Below are 22,874 nucleotides of genomic sequence, written 5' to 3' on the forward strand. Positions count from 1 at the left end.
TTGTGTATTACTTGTTTTTTTTTTTTAATTCTGGTGAGGAAATACCACCAAGTGCTGTTCGGTGTTTTTCCTCTTTTGATGTGTTTGTGGAAAACTGGTGTAACCAAAAAAGCACATTAGAGGAGTTCAAAATGGCCCTTTAGAGAGTGCTGATTTCTATGAAATGGATAGATTTTTAGTTGTATATTAGCAGTGATTTGAAGCAAGTCTTTACCATACAGCTAAAAGAAGAATTGAATTTTCTTAGCTATGCCATAAAAGTAATTACCTGCCAGATAAAAGGGACCTCATGTTATAAATAGTTGAAACTCAACATTTTGTTTTAAATCTTCATTTGCTAATACGTGAAATTATATGAACTAATCTATATGGTGTAGGTTCAATTATGTATCAGCTTCAGATATATCAGTTATATATATGTTAACCCACAAAAAGAATATGATTTTGAAAGCCATTAGAATCCATATCTGTGTCTCGTACAGGAAAACAGGAAGGCTGAAATGGAAAGATTCTTATAGACCCTAACTAATTGTCTCATGAAAGTCAGTCCTCTTCATGCTGTGGCCAGGGAGCAGTGAGGGTTGTGGTGCTCAGGATAGGGAATTGGAGAGGAGAAGGGTGCATTATTTCCTGAGTCATCTTGTTTCACTTTCTGCCTATCTCTCAATCCCAACACACACCGTAGGCGTGTGCACACGCGTACTTACACACACACACACACACACACGCGCGCGCGTATACCAGACATTTTCCTTCCCCATCCTTTTAGGCCCTGAAGTAATAAATTACTCTGCTGGGGAGGACGGGTAAATTCAAATAGCACACTCCTTCCATTCAGAATATCTTAATGAAATATCATACTTTTCCCCTCACATCAAAAAAGACAGAACTTTTTGTGACTAAAAGTTAATTTCTTAAGCCAAAAGAAAATTTCTGGAAGCAGTCACTCAGGAAGTTTCCTAAAACATTCATATGCTAAGATGGTAAACGATGGGATTTGTTGTCCCTTTGTTAGCAGGAAAGCATGATCTTGAGCAGCTTCAGGTCCATCAAGATCTTTCCCAAGTGAGAACGCAATGGGCTTTTCTGGCTGTAAGTTGTCCATTGCCTCTGCTGTCATTGGAGAGAAAGAAACCAATCACCTGCTCGTGTTTTTTCAAATTACAAAATCCATTCTTACGTTGTAAAAAAACAGGCTGCTGCTGATTTTGGCTCACAGGCCATAGTTTGGATCCCTTATCTATTCAGTATACTAAGTATCTGTTCATATCAATACATTATTCTTGATTATATGCAATGACTACATTCTTGATTATAGTCAATGGATATATTCTTATTTTCAACATTTTAAGGAATGTTTAATTTGTAAAAAGTTAAAAGTCGCAGAATGGTTTACCATTCTTATGAATAAAAACAGAATTTCAGGATTTCATATGAATGTTTCTGGTTTATGCTAATTTAATAATACACTTTTAAAGAATGCATTTTCTAATTTTTCAATGATTTAGCATGTTTTCAGATTTTATCACCAATATCATCAAATGACTTTGCCAAATTTACCATTTTCCCCAAACTTATATCTCTGAACTCTGATAAAACTTAATGACTTAGAGTGGATTGAAATATTTTAACAGTTTTTGAAGATACTTAGGATATATTGCACTTGGCCAATTTTTCTATTAACATTTTAAGAAAGGTTCCATTTGTCTGTACCCCAGGTCCCTTACTGCTGCAGCTGAATTGAGCAGGGGACAAGAGAGGGGAACTTGCAATGGGGAAAAGAAACAAAGGAGAGCCAGCATCCAGCACAGCTTGGGCTACCAACCCCTGAAGTTGGGTTGGGAGGAAACTGGAGTCCATGAGAGAAGGAAATGAGGAGCTAAGCAGGTGACTGAAGCCCTCAGGACTCTGAAATCCTTCCTTCCAACAATAGTCTTAAACTCTGCCAACTCAGCATACTGCAAATTTTATGAATAGCTTAAAAAAACAGGTTTTTGGGCCGGGCGCGGTGGCTCACGCCTGTAATCCCAGCACTTTGGGAGGCCGAGGCGGGTGGATCACGAGGTCAGGAGATCGAGACCATCCTGGCTAACACGGTGAAACCCCGTCTCTACTAAAAATACAAAAAATTAGCCGGGCGTGGTAGCGGGCGCCTGTAGTCCCAGCTACTCGGGAGGCTGAGGCAGGAGAATGGCGTGAACCCGGGAGGCGGAGCTTGCAGTGAGCCGAGATCGCGCCACTGCACTCCAGCCTGGGCGACAGAGCGAGACTCCGTCTCAAAAAAAAAAAAAAAAAAAAAACAGGTTTTTGGTAAATCAGTATATTTGGATAATTTGACAGATTGTTACTTTGATTCATGTTCATTCAGTCCATTTGTCTCCTGGCAAGTTGGCTTTTGGAAAATTTCCTATTAGTAGATTGACTTGGGAAGTTGGTATCCTTCCATACTGAAAAGCAGTGGCTTTCCAGAAGCAAAACTAAGAAGGAGCCAGGAGTTGGTCAAGATTGCATCCTTCCTGGAAACAATAGTGTGCACAAACTACCTGGCAAAGTTGGTAATAGCTCATAGTTATCTGCAGTTCATTCTGTGGAGGATGTTAGTGGGTTAACTTGCGGTGTGAATATAAAGTGATGGAATGGATCTTAACATATGAGCCTATCGATTTCAAAGACATACACATTTTGGTAATAGAGACAAATGCAGGCATCGCATGCGTCTATCAAAACATTTCATGTACCCCATAAATATATACACCTACTATGTACACACAAAAATCAAAATAAAAAATAAAAGTAAAAATAAACAAATTAGGGCATATTGGACGTGTGACATGACAAAATCAAGGCATTTCTGGCTGGGATTAAACAAAACTAGAGATTATTTTACTACTCCCTAGTGGTGACACAACTATTGCCCTTACTGGTATAAGGAGTTAGCAGACTGGGTTCATAGTCTGGCTTTGTCACTTGCTGGTTGTGAACTTATATGTTATTCATGTTATAAAGCTTTATTTTCCTCATCTATAAAGTGGAGATGATAACAGAGCATATGCCATTGAGTTATTGTAGGACTCAGAAAGGTAATATGTGTAAGATACAGACCCCATGGTAGGAACTTGGTAAATGATAGTGTCTTTTCTGTCAGTCAGAGATGAGATTGGTCGTGGGTAGGGAGTATGGTTAGTTAGCATTTACCTTAAGATTATTGAGGGTGATGATGAAGCATTCACTTCAAGTTACTGATATTCTAAACCGATCCAAATTACATCCATTGACTATCTGCCTTTAGCCAAGTTTCCTAAAATGAACTAAATTCATCTTCAAATAATGTAAATCTATTAAGACGACTATCTCCAATTATTTATTTAATAAAAGGTGGCTATATTGAAAGAGAAGGACCTATCAAATATTTAGAAGGCAGTGTAGTTATTTTGTATTTGGAAGGATCAGGATTTGTACATTGATTCAGAAGATATTTACAAGTGTACATTGTATGCAGAGCCCTGTAGCCACAGAACACGCTTCTCTTCTCCCCCTCAAAGGAGGGTATTGGTCTAGGTGATCTACAGCAATAGCAACATTCCCAACTCTCTCAGTGCAGTTTCAAGTCACAAAACCCAGGCTCTTGATCCCTAGTCTGCTCATCTTAACACTAGAGCACCTGCTTCTTGGCTCCAAAGGAATAGAGAAATGATAGTGCATGCAGAACTCATCTTGCAGGAAGACGTTTTCTAGGAGAGAGAATTAAAATTACAAAAGAACAATTGTAAAGCAAATTACAGTATTATACCTCTCAAATCATATAGTTAAGTGGAATAGAAACTTAGAGACATAGGGTGGTCAATGAAAGAATGGCTAATGAGGGCATTTGAACTGACCACACTTATGGGGACTGTACAGATTACAACGTAATTTTTCTTTTTTTTTTTTTTTTAATTTTTCAGAATTTTGTTTTCACTTTTTGCATGTGGAGTTGAGAAAAATATTTTTCCAGCTTTATTTAGGTATAATTGACCAATATTGAGGGTATGTGACCCCAGCTTCTGTTCACCTTCCATGGCTTGCCTAGAATACTGAATAAAATAGTGGGAGGCTGGGGCAAAGAGAGGCTGTTTCAGGCTTAATTCCCAGGGAGCCACTTAAGAGGAATCCTCTTCTAAGAACATAATGACTCTTCAGGAGAGGTGGGCTTTGGAGCTGCTAGTATCTAGTTATCAAGGATGGCTGAGATGCAGTTGGATTTGAAGGAAAAGATGATACCTGATCCTTGAATCAAGATTTTACATTTCAGATAGGGCTTGGTAGTGGGCTTCCTCTGAGAGCCTGTAGACAAGCCTTGGTTAGAGTAACCTTAAAAATTAGCTTCATAAACTTTGTTCATAACCTGCAACCAAGAAGGGAAATCTGGTTTTCTTTCCTTCCATCACTTCAGATTATATCATCTCAGCTGTAAATTAAATAGGGAGAGACATTTAGGATTATATTTTTACTGTCATCAGTTTCCTGACTCTCTGCCACAACTGTTCAAAACACACCTTAGTTTGTACTCCATTGACGTATGAAAGGACAGTATTCATTTGACATCTTTTTCATATTTACAGTTTCATTTATACAGCAAGTAGAAGTAGATGATCTTTTAAGCCAAGAACAACCTTGCATTAAAGTAATTCAGCAGTGTTGAGCACTTTACCAATGGATATCAAACCTCGGTAAAATATTTAAAATGAAGAGAGAGAAGAAACATGAAGGGCTCGATTTAAGAGTAATATTTTGAGATTTTACATAATGAGACAGAGGTACTTTTCTTTGTAGAATTAGGTGTTATTTTTATGTAACTACAACTGGCAAAGTGTTCTTTGATCTTTCTCCTTATTTTTAAAAATTAAGTGATAGAATTTGGAAAAAGAAAGTTGTGCTTGTATCTGTTCCTAACCAAAGGCCAGCAGTGGATATGGCTGCAAACCCTCTGTTACATGTTATATCCCATATCCTGAGCCCGAACTCATTATTTACATGCACAAACTAGTTAGGTATTAAATATTCCCTAATGTTTTTATTTAAAATTGTAAGTGCTTCTCTGTGACTTTTAATTGTGAGGTGTTTTGTTTTGTTTTGTTTTGTTTTGTTTTGTTTTGTTTTCGGGTCTCGCTCTGTCGTCTAGGCTGGAGTGCATTGGCGTGATCACAGCTCACTGCAGCCTTGACCTCCCCGGCTCAAGTGATCTTCCCACTTCAGCCTCCTGAATAGCTGTGACCACTGGTGTGCACTGCCACATCTGTCTCATTTTTTATTTTTTCTAGAGATGGGATCTCACTGTGTTGTCCTGGCTGGTCTCAAACTCCTGGACTCAAGTGATCCTCCCACCTTGGCCTCCCAGAGTGCCTGTGACTTTTATGTTCTACATCAAATATTTGCCATTTATATTGGCTTATGGAGAGGCACAAAATGTAAATTCACTGAATAATTTGGAAAATATTTACTTGTATTTATATTCTTGATATTTAAGTCGGTGGATTTGAAACAAAACATACTTGCTTCACAACATATTGCTGTCAAAGAGTTTTGTCCAGTAAAACTTACTGCATCCTTTAATACAGCACTGTCCAGTAGAACTTTCTGTGATGATTGCAGTGGCCTATAATCTGCTTCATCCAAGATGGCAGCCACTAGCTACGGAGCACTTGAAATGTGGCTACTGTGACTGAAGACTAAATTTTAAATTGTATTTAATTTAAATTAACTTAAATTTTGATTTAGCCACATGTGTCTAGTGACTGCCATATTGGACAATGCAGCAAGCAATACATTCCTATGTTGTTTATCTCAGATATAAAGTTATGCACTATTTAGAAGCCAATATAAAGGTATTAGATTGCTTTTAAGGAACAAATAGAAGCTCCAGCTTGTTCATTAAAATAATTTTGTCAATCCAGGCAGACTTGGGATGAAGGATGTGAAAACATTTTGATTGAATTGACTACTAAGTTTTATCTGTTTATTCCTTTATTTACTTAGCAAATATCCATTAAGCACATAGTAATTGCTCTCCATTGTGTGAAGTGCCTGGGATACAAGAAGTTTAAAGCATGTTCATTGCCTTGAAGAAATTAACCAGGTAGAAAAAGTAGATAGAAAGTAATAAGAAACATTCATATAAGGCAGAAGAGAGTTGAGAAAGAGGGAAGAGTCTAGGATGACTTGTAGATTTCAGTCTTGAGTGACGGGGTGGAAGGTGGTACTATTCACCAAGTAGGAGACACTGGAGTGGGGAACAGGAGTCTATACCATGTTGAATTGAGGTTAGATGTCCACATGCATGTGCTGAAGGCAGCTGGATATGTGGGTCTACAGCTTGGGAAGAGGTCTTGAGGTAGAGCTGTGGGAGTCACCCATAGTTGAAGCCAAGGGATACGACATGGTCTGCAAGGCAGATAATATAAAGAAATAACAGAACTCCAAGAGCAGCCCTGAAGAGGTACCAGCATTTATGATGTGAGAAAACATTCTGTTAGACTAACATAGCTTATAAATTTAGTCGGAGGTTGAAAAATTATTTTAAAAATATGTAATAATATAGGAATTTTGTTGTTAAATAATATGTGGGCAGATTTACAAGTGACTCCATTTATGTTTGTTTCATGACACTGAAAATCAAATCAGTAAGAAATATTTTATATTTTACATATTTCATATTTTAATTCAATTAATATTAACAACATAAAATATTACTAAATATATTTAATTAAACATATACTTTTTATATATTTTAAACATTCTGTATTCGATATAGTCCAGTTATACATGCAAATGAATGACTTAACTCATTAACTAGTTGTTTTATGCTGTGTAAATCAATACTTCCTAAATATTACGTATTTTGGATATCCGAAATACATTTTTCAAGCTCTTAATTTTTTAGTGTTAGAAATAAATGATGTAAATAAAATGGATTTTTGTCAGGGTCCTCTGAAATACAGAATGGAAAATTTATCTCCATTGGATCAGAATTCACTTTTTGAAACCATGTGGCATAACCCAGGTTTTCTCTTAATTATGTGTCTTCTGAATATGCTTGGAAAGTTTTATATATATCATTCTGCCACTGTCTTGCTGCTCTGAGGTCTTGTTTTTTATAATATTTATTATCAGACTTTAATTTCTCATTTTGTGGAGTAATAGGGGCTTTTCTAAAGAAAAACTCGTGAAAACAAAATACATTTCAATAACAGAATCTCAGTTATGAAATTTTTAAGGCTTGAAACACTATTATCAATATTAGAAATAAGATTCTCATTCATTCATATTTTCTCACCCATACTTAATTGGTGAAAAGTAAGCTAGTATTTCGACTCTAGTGTGCCATGAAGCTGCATCTCACCCCGGGCAAATTTCTATCTAATTTTGATAGAAATGAATTGTTAATGAGCCCCGAGAATGGAGAGTTTCTCTAATTACAGGAAACAAAATTAAATTGGGCCTAAAGGCATTTTTTTTTGTAATTGCAGTTGGTTTAAAAATTGAAAAAGAATATTCACTCAAACACCTTGGCTTTAAAAATATTGGTTTGCTCCCCACTGTTAAAAAGGCATTGAGACCTGCAGCAAACTTCATTCTAATGAGGGTCCAGATGATTTTTTTTTTTTGTAGATGTGTAGAACAACTCTGTGGGAAAAATGATACCTCAAAGATTAATGATGTTCTGTAGTAGGGAAAATAAAACAAACAGTTTTTATTTGAACCTTTTTATTGTATGATAGAAAATTTTGATTTAAATGGCGAGTGAGATATGCTTACCATCTCTCTTTTTTCCTATTTATAGTAGCTCTCAAGGTCAAAGAGGACACACTAGCATGAAAGCCGTGTATGTTGAACCTGCTGCTGCTGCTGCTGCTGCTGCTGCTGCTGCTGCTGCTGCTGCTGCTGCTATCTCAGACGTATGTACACTGAGGACCATAGACTACAATCTTAGACCCTTATCCGTGTGATGTTGATTATTTAGTTAATGTGTGTTACCAAGAAGTATGTCATATGGATGTGACACATGAGCAGTGTTCCACAGTTGCCATCTTGTAGACATTTCTTATTAGGAGCCAGTAACTGCCAGACTTCGAATGGTCCCTCTAGTGCTTGAAAAAGAATTAAGCTAAGCTGTATCCCAGTTGTTGTTCAGGGTCTTTTTGCCTTGTGAGTACATTTCATAATGGAAGTTTACTTACTGACCTGCCTGGTGTAGAAAGCCATGAAGGCCAGAACCTAGTGCCTAATTAGCCTAGGTTGTCTGCATCCGTTCTCTAAGGCAATGAATGTATCATCAATTTATTCATTAACCAGATATGACTAGAAAGAATCCTTAAGGGACATACATTAATAGAAATCTACCTGGGTCTACCCTCAGTGATCTGATGAAACTCTAGACTGGGACATAAAACCAAACTGCAAGGAGAGAGGTAGAGAAGAACAGAAGAGGTATCCCAGAAGGCATTTCCCACGTTAAAAAGTGACAGGGTGGTTCCTCACCTTACATGCCACTCCATGGGTATATGTACCATAGCTGATAGGCTGGATCACCACAGTGGTAACAGTGCTACAGAGAGAAAACATGACCGAGACATCAGAAGACAAGGGTTTGATTCCTGATTCTGCCACTTACCAGTTACGTGGCCTGGGGAAAGTTATTTTACCTCGGACAGCCTCAGTTTCCTCATCTGTAAAATGGAAGTAGTAATAATAATCTCTGCCAGGCTACCTCATGGGGATATAATAATGCTCAAAGGAATCTTATCGGGATATTTATTTTACTCCTATAATAGAATGAAACCTCTGTGAGAGGAGAGACCATTGGCTGTCTTGCTGGTCAGCATATCCCCAGTATTTTGAACAAGGCTTGTTACACACAGTAGGCAGTCATAAATATTAGATGCACAAATGAGTACTCTACGTTAAAGCACTCTGTTATTTTTATAGAACTCTTCAAATATTTGGTAAAGGGATTTCAAGAGCAGTATAGACAGGCTGCATGCATAGACTCTAACTTTGGTTTTCAGGCCTCCATGTGTTTTGCCTGAATGAATTTGTACTGGGATCAGTGCAGACAGCAGGTCTTTTCAGTATTTAAGTTCTTCTGTAATATGGAGATGCCATGAGCACATATTTTAAACATGAAGTGCTGATTTTGTATTGAATTGTCCAAGTATTGCTCATTTAACAAAGTATGTCTATGTGAATAAAACTTTCTCCAGTCCGAATAAGTACCTCTGCTTAACCTAATATTCTACTCAAAGAAGTATGAAACAAAGAGGAAATAAGGTAGAAGAATGCTAATTTAGACAGAGCAGTGTTCTGTTTACACACAAACTAATTACAGGTATGCTAGGAAAAGGGGCCAAGCCGACCATATAGCTCTAGCCATCAGTGTAACATCTACACAGTTGTCAGGCTTGCTTCATCAGCCCGTCAGTAAATAAATATTTACCCAGGGTTTATACTGTACTGTGTGTGAAGAATCCAGAGTCCCTAAACTTAGTATGTGTTGAAGAAAGCTGGATTAAAATATTCTCATTTTATAAAATATATAATGCCTAAGTAATTATAATATTTAGAGAAAAGTGGGCTGTTTAAAAAAAAAAAGAAACACATAATCCCACTGCTGTGGCACAGCTGCTATTTAATTTTGCTTCTTCCCATTCAGTCTTAGTCCACCAACGTATATATTTTTCATGTAGTTACAATGAAAAATACAGCTTACATTCTACTGCATACCCTTGGCTTCCACTTATCACTAAGTTCCATTTTTTTCAACAGTCACATTGATCATTTTTTTAAACTGTATAATATTCCATGAAATTGTGAGACCTGCTTCCAGCCAAGATGGAGTGAGGAGGCCAGGTTAACTTGCCTACCTGAAATGGGCAAAAATAAAACAGACAAAATATATGACACAACAGTTTTCATGATAATGGCCAGCAGGGAGCAAAGGCCATGGATTCTTGAGCAATTGGAAATCAATGAGAGGAGCTCCACAGTTACCAGAGCTTACTACATAGCAAGTTTCTAGGCCACATTGCAGAGAGGGAGAACACATATGGAGCCCAGTGGACTGCCCGAGTTGAGACTGAGGTGAGAGTATAGGGAGACTAAGTTTGCTAGCAGAGTCCTAGAGAAGAGAGAGCTGCATGGAGAAAGAATGCCAGAGATCTGTGAGGGGCCCCCTCTAGTATTCAGCAGCATATTGATTGGCATATTCACTTGAGGAAGCTACTTGAAGTGGGGCTAGGGGAAAACCATTCCAGAGGATTACAGAGAACAATACTAGTACTCACAAAGGGTTAGTAACAGTTCTTGTTCCTACCAGCCATACTGGAAATCCTCATAACACACAAGACATTAAGTGAGAGTACACAGAAATGTCTTGCATCAGGTGTGGAGAAAAATTAACCCTAATAATATGGTTTGGATCTCCTTTTTAATTGACTCTGTCCCAAATACTTCTCTTAATGATGAGTGTAGGTGACTTATGTTAGTAGCCACCCACATTCTGCCATCCATTCCTAGAGACAGGTTGCTCCTTAGCCATGTTACACTAAACAGGCATGTTTGGCAGAATTGCAGCTTGTGCATTATCAGATTGCTTTTGCACCCAAATCCATTGTGTCAGGAGGTGGCAGGTGGGGTGGGATCTTCAGAAGCAGCTGTCTTTGAGCATGAACCAAGAGCTAGGTAGGACAGAAGCAGACAACACAGAAACAGTCTGCTGGAGCTGATTACTTGCAAATGAGAGGCCAGGACAAACCTGATTTAGGGAATAATCATGAGAGCATCTTGCACTGATTTTATACCTACTATGGTAGGCATTTAGTCATTTATTCATTCAACAGATACTTATTTAAGATTCTAAAAAGTAGTCAAAGAAGATCAGCCCTGAAGAAGAATAATAACACTGAAAACTAAACTGTATTAAGAGCTTCCTATTTGTGCATTTTACTGGGTGCTTAAGTCCCACAACAGACCTGTGAGGCATTATCATTCCAGTTTTACAGATGGCAAATCTCAGAGTCTTGCTATTGAATAAGTTGCCCAAAGTCACACAGTAAGTGTCAGAGCCAGGATTCAAACCCAGATCTGTCTGATCTCAGTATCTATGTCTCTTACTGCCCAATGAGGCGTCTACTTTTAAAACTATTTTGTCATATTGTCCTATTTGTTGCATGGTTTCCCTTTTGTTCTTTATATATTTGAACATTTTAAATGTGTTTATTTTTAAAGGCCATTTCTGATTCCTTCATTTACTGATTTATTGAACAAGCATTTATTGAACACCTACCAGATACCAGGCACTGTTTTAAGTTGGGGGTGGATTCATCAGTTAACAAAACAGTGAAAAATTGTTGCTCTAGAGGAACTTACATTCCAACAGTGAGAAACAGACAATAACGAGATGAAAATATTAAATAAAGAAATCATTGATTAGAAGGTGACAAGACTTAGGCCAGGCACAGTGGCTCATGCCTGTAATCCCAGCACTTTGGGAGGCCGAGGCAGGCAGATCACGAGGTCAGGAGTTCGAGACCAGCCTGACCAATATGGTGAAACCCCGTCTCTACTAAAAAATACAAAAATTAGCCAGGCGTGGTGGCACATGCCTGTAGTCCCAGCTACTCAGGAGGCTGAGGCGGGTGAATCACTTGAACCCGGGAGGCGGAGATTGCAGTGAGCTAAGATCGTGCCACTGCACTCCAACCTGGGCGACAGAATGAGACTCCGTCTCAAAAAAAAAAAAAAAAAAAACAAAACAAAACTCAACCCAACCCAAACAAAAGAGAAGGTGACAAGACTTATTGAAAAGATAGAACAAGATGAGGAGGTTTGGGAATGCAAGAGGTGGGGGAGTACAGTATTAAATATAAGCAATGACTTGAAAAAGGTGAGAAAGCTAGCCATGAAGACATCTATGGTCGGGGGAGACTATTTCAAGAAGAGGAAAAACTTCTGCAGGGTTTTGGAGGTGGAAGCATGCCCGGTGTTTAGAGGAATAACGAGAAGGTCAGAGCAGCTGGAGCAGAGTGAGCAAAGCTGAGAGTAGGTATTGATGAAGTCATAAATGTAAGGAGGTCAGGTTGAGTAAGGCTTTGGAAGCCATTGTATAGATTTTGGCTTTAACTCTGAATGAAATGGAGAATGATTAGAGAGTTTTGAGCAGAAGAATGGCATGACCTGACTTGTTTATTAAAAGAGTCACAGTGTTGAGAATAGACTGTGGGAGGAAGGGCAGGAATGGAAGTTAAGGAGTCCAGTTAGGAGGCTATCCCAGCAGTCCAAATGAGAGATGATAATGGCTTGAAGCAGGGTGGTAACCGTAGAAGTTATGAGAAGTGGTCAGATTCTGAAAATATATATGTGTGTGTGTGTATATATATATATATATTTTTTTTTTTTGAGATAAAGTTTCGCCCTTGTCAGGCTGGAGTGCAGTGGTGCCGTCTCGGCTCACTGCAACCTCCGCCTCCCAGATTCAAGCGATTCTCCAGCCTCAGCCTCCCAAGTAGCTGGATTACAGGTGCATGCCACCACACCTGGCTAATTTTTGTATTATTAGTAGAGACGGGGTTTCACCGTGTTGGCCAGGCTGGTCTTGAACTTCTGACCTCAGGTGATCCACCCGCTTCGGCCTCCCAAAGTGCTGGGATTACAGGCATGAGCCACCATGCCTGGCCTTCTGAAAATATTTTGAAGGAAGAGCCCTTGCATTTGTTGGCATTTGATGAGGGGTGTGAGAAAAAGAGAGGAGTTAGGGATGACTTTAAGGTACTTGACATGAGCAACTGGTAGGATAATGTTGCATTAACTAAGATGGAAAAAATTATGGGAAGAACTCACAGCTTAGGGATGTTTTCTTCCTTCTTTCCTTCCTTCCTTCCTTCCCTCCTCCTCCTTCTTCTTCTTCCCCTTCCTTCCTTCTCTCTCTCTCTCTTTCCTTCCTTCCTTCTTTCTTTCTTTCTTTCTTTCTTTCTTTCTTTCTTTCTTTCTTTCTTTCTTTCTTTCTTTTCTCTCTTTCTCTCTTTCCTTTCTTCTTTCCTCCTTTCTTCTTTCAAGACAGGGTCTCTCACTGTGTTGCCCAGACTGGAATGCAGTGGCATGGTCAGCTCACTGCAACTTCTGCTTCCCAGGCTCAAATGATCCTCCCAACTCAGCCTCCCAAGTAGCTGGGACTGCAGGCACACACTGCCAGACTCACCTCATTTTAAATTTTTTTCTAGAGACAGGGTCTCACTATATTGCCCAAGCTGGTCTCAAACTTCTGGGCTCAAGCAGTCCTCCCACCTCAGCCTCCCAAAGTGTTGGGATTATACGCATGAGCCATTGTGCCTAGCCAATGGTGTTTTCTTTGGGGGGAGGAGTAATATCAAGGACTTAGTTGTGAAAATGTTTATGACTGAGAAGCCCCTTAGACATCCAACTGGAGATGTAATACAGGACTGGAAATTTGAATTTGGGGATCATCAGCATGGATGGTCTTAAAGCTGTAAGCCTGGAGGATGGACACTAACGTAGATAGCAACAAGGACCAAGGACTGAGTTTTGAAGTACACCCAAAGTTAAGAGATTAGGGGAAAAAAAGGACGAATTAGCAAAAGAGACTTACAAGTGACTAGTGAGGTAGAAGGTAAGCAAAGTGAAGAAAGTATTTACAGGAAGAAGGAATGATGAACAATGTCAGATACTGCTGATAGATTACATAGGTCGACAATTGAGAAGTGACCATTAGAGTTAGGACCTGCAGGTCATTGCTAAACTTGACAAAAGTTTTGGTGGAGTATGGTGGGGTTCAAGGAGATAATGTCTGATGAGAGTAGGTTTAAGAGAAGATGGTGGAATGGTGGCAGGTAAATAAGAGTTAAGATCTAGAGAGGATTTCTAAACTCAGGGTATTTCTTTGTTTTGATTTTTGTTTTTCTTTTTATTATTATTATTATACTTTACGTTCTACGGTACATGTGCACAACAAGCAGGTTTGTCACATATGTATACATATGCCATGTTGGTGTGCTGCACCCATTAACTCATCATTTACATTAGGTATATCTCCTAATGCTATCCCTCCCCACTCCCCCCACCCCATGACAGGCCCTGGTGTGTGATGTTCCCCTTCCTGTGTCCAAGTGTTCTTATTGTTCAATTCCCACCTATGAGTGAGAATATGCAGTGTTTGGTTTTTTGTCCTTGTGATAGTTTGCTGAGAATGATGGTTTCCAGCTTCATCCATGTCCCTACAAAGGACATGAACTCATCATTTTTTATGGCTGCATAGTATTCCCTGGTGTATATGGGCCACATTTTCTTAATCCAGTATATCACTGATGGACATTTGGGTTGGTTCCAAGTCTTTGCTATTGTGAATAGTGCCACAATAAACATCCGTGTGCATGTGTCTTTATAGCAGCATGATTTATAATCCTTTGGGTATATACCCAGTAATGGGATGGCTGGGTCAAATGGTATTTCTAGTTCTAGATCCTTGAGGAATTGCCACACTTTCTTCCACAATGGTTGAACTAGTTTACAGTCCCAGCAACAGTGTAAAAGTGTTCCTATTTCTCCACATCCTCTCCAGCACCTGTTCTTTCCTGACTTTTTAATGATTTTTATTCTAACTGGTGTGAGATGGTATCTCGTTGTGGTTTTGATTTGCATTTCTCTGATGGCCAGTGATGGTGTGCATTTTTTCATGTGTCTTTTGGCTGCATAAATGTCTTCTTTTGAGAAGTGTCTGTTCATATCCTTTGCCCGTTTTTCAATGGGGTTGTTTGTTTTTTCTTGTAAATTTGTTTGAGTTCATTGTAGATTCTGGATGTTAGCCCTTTGTCAGATGAGTAGGTTGCAAGAATTTTCTCCCATTTTGTAGGTTGCCTGTTCACTCTGACGGTAGTTTCTTTTGCTGTGCAGATGCTCTTTAGTTGAATTAGATCCCATTTGTCAATTCTGGCTTTTGTTGCCATTGCTTTTGGTGTTTTAGACATGAAGTCCTTGCCCATACCTATGTCCTGAATGGTAATGCCTAGGTTTTCTTCTAGGGTTTTTATGGTCTTAGGTCTAACGTTTAAGTATTTGATCCATCTTGAATTAATTTTTGTATAAGGTGTAAGGAAGGGATCCAGTTTCAGCTTTCAACATATGTCTAGCCAGTTTTCCCAGCACCATTTATTAAATAGGGAATCCTTTCCCCATGTCTTGTTTTTGTCAGGTTTGTCAAAGATCAGATGGTTGTAGATGTGTGGTATTATTTCTGAGGGCTCTGTTCTGTTCCATTGGTCTATATCTCTGTTTTGGTACCAGTACCATGCTGTTTTAGTTACTGTAGCCTTGTGGTATAGTTTGAAGTCAGGTAGCATGATGCCTCCAGCTTTGTTCTTTTGGCTTAGGATTGTCTTGGCAATGCGGGATCTTTTTTGGTTCCATATGAACTTTAAAGTAGTTTTTTCCAATTCTGTGAAGAAAGTCATTGGTAGCTTGATGGGGGGGATGGCATTGAATCTATAAATTACCTTGGGCAGTATGGCCATTTTCACAATATTGATTCTTCCTATCCATGAGGGTAGAATGTTCTTCCATTTGTTTGTGTCCTCTTTTATTTCCTTGAGCAGTGGTTTGTAGTTCTCCTTGAAGAGGTCCTTCACATCCCTTGTAAATTGGATTCCTAAGTATTTTATTCTCTTTGAAGCAATTGTGAATGGGAGTTCACTCATGATGTGGCTCTCTGTTTGTCTGATATTGGTGTATAAGAATGCTTGTGATTTTTGCACATTGATTTTGTATCCTGAGACTTTGCTGAAGTTGCTTATCAGCTTAAGGACATTTTGGGCTGAGACGATGGGGTTTTCTAAATATACAATCATGTCATCTGCAAACAGGGACAATTTGACTTCCTCTTTTCCTAATTGAATAGCATTTATTTCTTTCTCCTGCCTGATTGCCCTGGCCAGAACTTCCAACACTATGTTGAATAGCAGTGGTGAGAGACAGCATCCCTGTCTTGTGCGAATTTTCAAAGGGAAAGCTTCCGGTTTTTTCCCATTCAGTATGATATTGGCTGTGGGTTTGTCATAAATAGCTCTTATTATTTTGAGATACGTCCCATCAATACCTAATTTATTGAGAGTTTTTAGCATGAAGGGCTGTTGAATTTTGTCAAAGGCCTTTTCTGCATCTATTGAGATAACCATGTGGTTTTTGTCATTGGTTCTGTTTATATGCTGGATTACGTTTATTGATTTGTGTATGTTGAACCAGCCTTGCATCCCTGGGATGAAGCCCACTTGATGATGGTGGATAAGCTTTTTGATGTGCTGCTGGATTCGGTTTGCCAGTATTTTATTGAGGATTTTTGCATCAATGTTCATCAGGGATATTGGTCTAAAATTCTCTTTTTTGTTGTTGTGTCTCTGCCAGACTTTGGTATCAGGATGATGCTGGGCTCATAAAATGAGTTAGGGAGGATTCCCTCTTTTCCTATTGATTGGAATAGTTTCAGAAGGAATGGTACCAGCTCCTCCTTGTACCTCTGGTAGAATTCGACTGTGAGTCCGTCTGGTCCCGGAGTTTGTTTGGTTGGTAGGCTATTAATTATTGCCTCAATTTCAGAGCCTGTTATTGGTCTATTCAGGGATTCAGCTTCTTCCTGGTTTAGTCTTGGGAGGGCGTATGTGTCCAGGAATTTATCCATTTCTTCTGCATTTTCTAGTTTATTTGTGTAGAGGTGTTTATAGTATTCTCTGATGGCAGTTTGTATTTCTGTGGGATCGGTGGCGATATCCCCTTTATCATTTTTTTTTTTGCTTCTGTTAGATTCTTCTCTCTTTTCTTCTTTATTAGTCTTGCTAGCGGTCTATCAATTTTGTTGATCTTTTCAAAAAACCAGCTCCTGGATTCACTGATTTTTTTGGAGGGTTTTTTTTTAAATTCTGCTCTATTTTATGTAGCATTTTCTCCATGTCTGTCCAATCTGCTGTCTTGATTGGAAGCCCTATGGCCTTTCCCCCACCACCTCCAAAAAAGTAAAATGCAAGGATCTCCTAAAAATTAGAGCACTTTAACAATAAGCCACCACAGGGAAAATGCAAAGATTTGGGAACAGACTTCCTGAATGCCCTCTTCCCCCTCTCCCCCTACATATTTGCAGTTTACATAACCATCAGGTATTGGAGTTTGCATTTGAAGCCTACTCTATATCCAGCCTCAAAACCCATGCCTCTCTTTTCAAATCCTTTAGCACACTATTCGTGGAGACAATTATGGAATAAAGGTGAATCCAAAACTCCACTGAAAACTGTAAAAGCAGGTTGATTTTCTTCCTATCTCCATCCATGCATTTTCACCTTAGTCCTAATTGTATTTTAAACTGTTATCTTTTTGCTTCCAAAGTAGTTTCTTGGCTTTGTTTTTTCCAGGCCAATTACCATTACTGCACATGATGCTGTCATTTAAGTTAATTTAAGCTCACTGCATTTATATTGATAAGCCCGAACATATGAATACCCAAAAGTGGACATCTTAATTAACATTTGAGAATATAAATTTCTATTGAAAATAATCCAGAAAGCAAAGAGTTAGTGATTAAATCGATAGATGGCTATGAAGAAGAACAGAAGGAAGAGGAAAGAGACAGGTCATATCTCCTCTTAATGAATACCGATTCACCATAATCTCATTGTAAATAATGAAAAGATTGTCACATCCCCAGCAACATATCACTTATTAGGGAGTATAAAACATAGTCATTTGAACAGTGAGGTTGCACAGTTTCCTGAAGTTGAAATGCTGGGATGTGATCCAACAAACAGATTCTTTGTAGAAAAATCACCATGGGTCTGTGTCTTAAGCCAATCCAGAACAAAAGCAAACAAAATATTTTGTCAGGGATGTAAAATATTTCACTGCTAAACCAGGTACTTAAATTTCAATGGACAGTGATCCACAGACTATTCAAAAAGGATTCAGTTGTTCAGGAAATAGGACAGGATCACTCAATAGAAATATTATGTATGTAGTTTAAGGCAACAAATGGCTTAAAGGTAGCCAGGCTTAGGAAAAAGAGCATTGGGTTTGGAGTCAATGGATTCTATCTCTCACTCTGCTCCTGTCTGTCTGTATGGCCTTGCCCTCTTTGACACTATCCAGTGAGAACATTGGACTAGAAGCTCTTAGAGGCCTTTTCACCTCTCTGCTTAAAGTAGTTTTGCTAATAATACTTTCAACTTTAATCTGCCTAAAGACATGCAATAGTTGTTAAACAGCCCCCGGTTGGCCTTTTCTTGCTCTAAGCCTAGGATGCAAGTGCAGGAACTCTGGGAAAATGGCCTTATCAGTGGTGGTGCAGGTCTCCCACTGCTGTCCCATTTCTCTGTGAACCAGTTTGTTTGGGTCTAATAATGAGGAATGGGAGATGAGGTGACTACCACCCTTGGCAACTATCATGACAGCATCCTACTGACACCACTGAAAGGCAGAATTGTTTTTGCCATGCCTTTTGATCTATAAACATTTTTTGATGCCTTTATTTTTAGTGTTATGTATACTGTGTTTCTCTTCTTCAGTTTGGCATCTATAATCTCTGCTTGTTATCTTCCAGCAATATTTTTAAGGAGGTATTTGATGATGATTTTTGTTAGGTTTTCAGTTGATTGCAGCAGTGTTAGAAATTGTGATGTGAAATGCATCAAAGTTTGTATTCTGCCTGTGTTTCCTATTCTTTCTAACTCCAAAATGCAATGTCCTATCTTTCTCTTTTGGAAATGTACAGGACCAAATCGATATTGCAGAGGTTGAGCAGTATGGACCACAAGAAAACGTTCATATGTCTGTAGATTCTGATTCAACTTACTGCTCCAGTACAGTTTTCCTGGATACTATGCCTGAATCTCCAGGTAGGTACATTTATGCATTTGGATAGGGACTATTAGAAGAAAAACAGTGACCCACAGGGTAGTTACAGTTTTTCAAATGAATATAATGCTCTATAATACTGTGAAATCACAGAGTGAATTCCAGCTTTCTTCATCTTCTGTAAATATTTGAGATGATGATTTGAGAATAATAAAAATGAGTATTTCATCACAGATTCAAGTGCTTGGAAATGGTCTTTTCTCCTATTTAATTTTAATCTTCTAAAAATTGGCGCTGGATCTCAATCCTTGAAAGAATAGCGTTTTATCTTTTTATACTCGTGTAGTCTATTCTGCTATCACACAGTATTTGGATTCCAAAGAAACCTCTTGTTATTGAGTTTTCATGCCAATAAAGGGGGAAAGTGAGAGTCTCTCAAAAACAGTGATATTTCTTTAATGAGTTTCAATATTAAAGATATTTCGTAACCGTAATTGTTTAAAAAGTACAAAACTTAAGGAAATGGTGGATGCATAATACAAATTATATCTCCTAATTAATCTTATCATAAATAATTGGTATGTGGAATCTCCTTATATAGAAGTAATAAGCTCTATTTTAATTTTTATTTCACTCTTTTTCAGTTTTTAAATCCAGTTTTAGTATCTCCAACTTTTAAAATTCTTAGTTAACAACTTTTCCATTGTTGCTGTCAATCTCAAAGCTGTGTTTAAAAAATTCCTTCCAAAACAATTGATTTTTGGCAGGAGAGGTCAAACTCCGTGAACTCATAATTGTGATTTCTAAAATTTATAAGAGCATTGATTGCTTTAAACCTATTTATCTGGACCTACCATTGTAACTTTGCTATAGACAATTATTTGTATTCACTACTGTTAAGCCAATGATGGAGAAATCCTTATAACCTTCCACACATGACTGTTCCAACAAAATGAGCATATTGAAATGGCTAGCAGCTTATGGCTGATATGGTAGAAGTCAAGTAACTCCTGGGTTTCTCACTATCACTTACAGATAATTTAGTAGCTTTGTTTACTTGGAATCAGAAAATTAAAAGATGGTAAACTGGGCCAGGCACGGTGGCTCATGCCTGTAATCCCAGCACTTTGGGAGGCCGAGGTGGGCGGATCATGAGGTCAGGAGATCGAGACCATCCTGGCTAACACGGTGAAACCCCATCTCTACTAAAAATACAAAAAATTAGCCGGGCGTGGTGGCAGGCACGCCTGTAGTCCCAGCTATTCGGGAGGCTGGGGCAGGAGAATGGCATGAACTCGGGAGGCGGGGCTTGCAGTGAGCCGAGATCTTGCCACTGCACTCCAGCCTGGGCGACAGAGCAAGACTCCGTCTCAAAAAAAAAAAAGAAAAATATGCTAAGATGATTTGGAAAATGGCTTTTAGTGGAAAAAAGAGTTAAGCAGAAGAATTTAGCCAACAGTCTAAACACTGGAAGTATCCAGAAACCAGAATTTTCCAAAATATTTTCAATGGTCATCCCAAACTCATGCTATGATTAAAGGACAATTTGCTCATGACCATAGCATGGTAAGGTATGCAACCCCAGGCTGCAAAAAGTAGATAGGAAGTGACGGAGTGGTTCATTCTGCCTAATCCAGATGTTTCTCTTTTCCAAACTTTTAATCTTGAAATAATTTTGGACTTGAAGAGTTGCAAAAATAGCACAAAGAAAAAAATAGAAAAATAAGGGAAAGATACCATTTAGGATAACCTTCATTTAGCTTCCCCTAATGTAACATTTTACATAACCACAGTACAGCTGGCAAAACTAAGAAGTTAACATTGATGCAATACTTTTAAGTGAGCTTCAGCCTTTATTCAGTTTTCCCAGAAACTTGTTTTTCTGTTCGAATAACTAATCCAGGATCCCTCATTGAATTTAAATAATATGTGTTTTTAGTTTCTTCCAGTCTTTGACAGTGTCTCATTCTTGCTTTTTTTTAAATCATCCGATACTTTTGAAGGATATGGGCCAGGTATTTGACAGAATGTCCCACAATTTGGGTTCGTCTGATGATTTTTCAAGATGAGATTGAGGTCTTGCATTTTGGGGAACAATACCACAGATGTGATGTGCCCTCCTTAGGGCATCATATCAGAATATACATGATGGTATGTTTTATTGCTGGTGGTGTTAACTTGATTGCTTGGTTAAGGTGGTACTGTTTTCCCCTTTGTACTTATCAAATATTTGAGGGGAGCTACATTGAGAACATGCACATAATGTTTTCTGTTTCTCCTTAAACTCTCCTTCACATTTAGCATCATCAGTGGAACTGGCCTACAGCAATTACTTCTAATGCCAATTTTTTATTTCCCTCGTTTTTTGTATATTTATTAACTGCAATCTTGCTGTAAGAAAGAGTTGTTCCTTGTCTCTCTTTCATTCATTTATTCGTACATTCATTTACATCAGGATGAATCCATGGGCATTTTTTTATTATTTGGTTTGCAATCCAATACCGTCATTAAAAAAAATTGTTCCAGCTTTGGCTCATGGGGCTCTTTTAGGTTGGCTCCCTTGTCCTTTTATCATGTCTGCATCTTTTTTTTTCCCTTCACTTCCTTATTTCCATTATTACATGTTGTCATTGAAATCAACCCCTTCTTTAAGGAACCTTATTTAGGTCCTTTATTTGGAGAGTGGTATTTAGAAACGAAGATCTGGGTGCTAGTTGTACTCATTGTTACAGGTGTGTCACTACTTCTAAACCCTCTCAGTGGACCAGGAAAGATGTCTATTCATACTAACCCATGCAACCATATACAACCATCTGTATTTATTTCAGCATGTAACAACCAACAACAACAACAACAACAACAACAGGAGTTCATTGATAGTTCCTACTCCAGCCCAGTATCATAGGGTTCATTCTAGCCTTTCTGTCTGCTTATTTGTAATTTGTATCTCTGACAGTGAGAAATCTGGCTTTCATTATCTATGGTATATTTATTGATTTTTCCAATACATAAACATTCATAAAAAGTAGTTTCACAATTGCTAACCTGTACCCCTTAAGGAACAAATTTACCATTTGGAATTAATTTGTGTGTGCATTTTTTTTGTCTTTAGCTTTGCAGTATCCAGGCAAACCTCTGTTTTCTGAAGTTCCTGCGTTAGCTTCTTTATTTCTCACCCCCGTCACTGTGGATATGTCATTTATCTGTAATAGAATTAGATTCATTTGTTACAGTCTGTATTTTCGCCTAGGTTTTCCTGCCTCCTGATCAATTTCTTTTCAATTTTATATACAGTAAAATTCACTCTTTGATATATACAGTTCTATGGATTTTGACAAATGTTGAGAGTCATGTATCCATCACCACAGTACCAAACAGAATAGTTCCATCACCCCCAAAATTCCTTTGTGCTCCCTCTTTGTACTCAACCTTTGTCTCCCATCCCCTGACAACCACTGATCTGTATTTCACCTCTGAAGGTTTCCCTTTTCCAGAATGTCATGTAAGAGGAATCATATGACATCTAGCCTTTTTGGTCTAGCCCCTTTCACTTAGCAAAATGCATTTAGGATTCATCCACGTTTGCATGAATCAACGGTTCATTCCCTTTATTGCTGAGTAATACTGTATCTTATGAATATATCAGGTTTTAAAACTTCATTCACCTGTAAAAGAACATCTGGATTGTTTCCAAGTGTTTTTTGATCATGAATAAAGCTACATTAAACATTTGCGTAGAAGTTTTTGTGTTGTATGAATATAAGTTTTCAACTCCTGGTTGTGGGACTGCTGGGTCATTTGGGAAGTATGTGTTTAACTTTATTAGAAACTGACAAGATGTTTTCAAAAATGACTGTACCATTTTGCATTATTCAAATAATGTTCTCCACTGTGCTTTTCAGGGCTGTTGAAACCAAGTCATGTTATAACACCTCCCAGAGAACTTTGAGCACTCCCGAGGTCCCACATTCTGGGCAACCCAATTGTGCAGAAGTGAT

General features: G+C 38.3%; 1 protein-coding gene across 7 annotated transcripts in view; it reads left to right on the forward strand.

Moving 5' to 3' along the window:
* The window catches only part of PASD1 (PAS domain containing repressor 1), a 113,937-nt gene that overhangs the window by 78,098 nt on the left and 12,965 nt on the right, over window positions 1-22,874 (forward strand). For all 7 annotated transcript variants that reach the window (XM_034950160.2, XM_055106420.1, XM_055106417.1 and 4 more), the window contains exons 9-10: window positions 7,820-7,934; window positions 18,794-18,917. In XM_034950160.2, the coding sequence (XP_034806051.1) occupies window positions 7,820-7,934; window positions 18,794-18,917 (239 nt within the window). The remainder of the gene's footprint in view (window positions 1-7,819; window positions 7,935-18,793; window positions 18,918-22,874) is intronic.

Source organism: Pan paniscus, chromosome X, assembly GCF_029289425.2.
Source record: "Pan paniscus chromosome X, NHGRI_mPanPan1-v2.0_pri, whole genome shotgun sequence".
Classification (NCBI taxonomy): domain Eukaryota; kingdom Metazoa; phylum Chordata; class Mammalia; order Primates; family Hominidae; genus Pan; species Pan paniscus.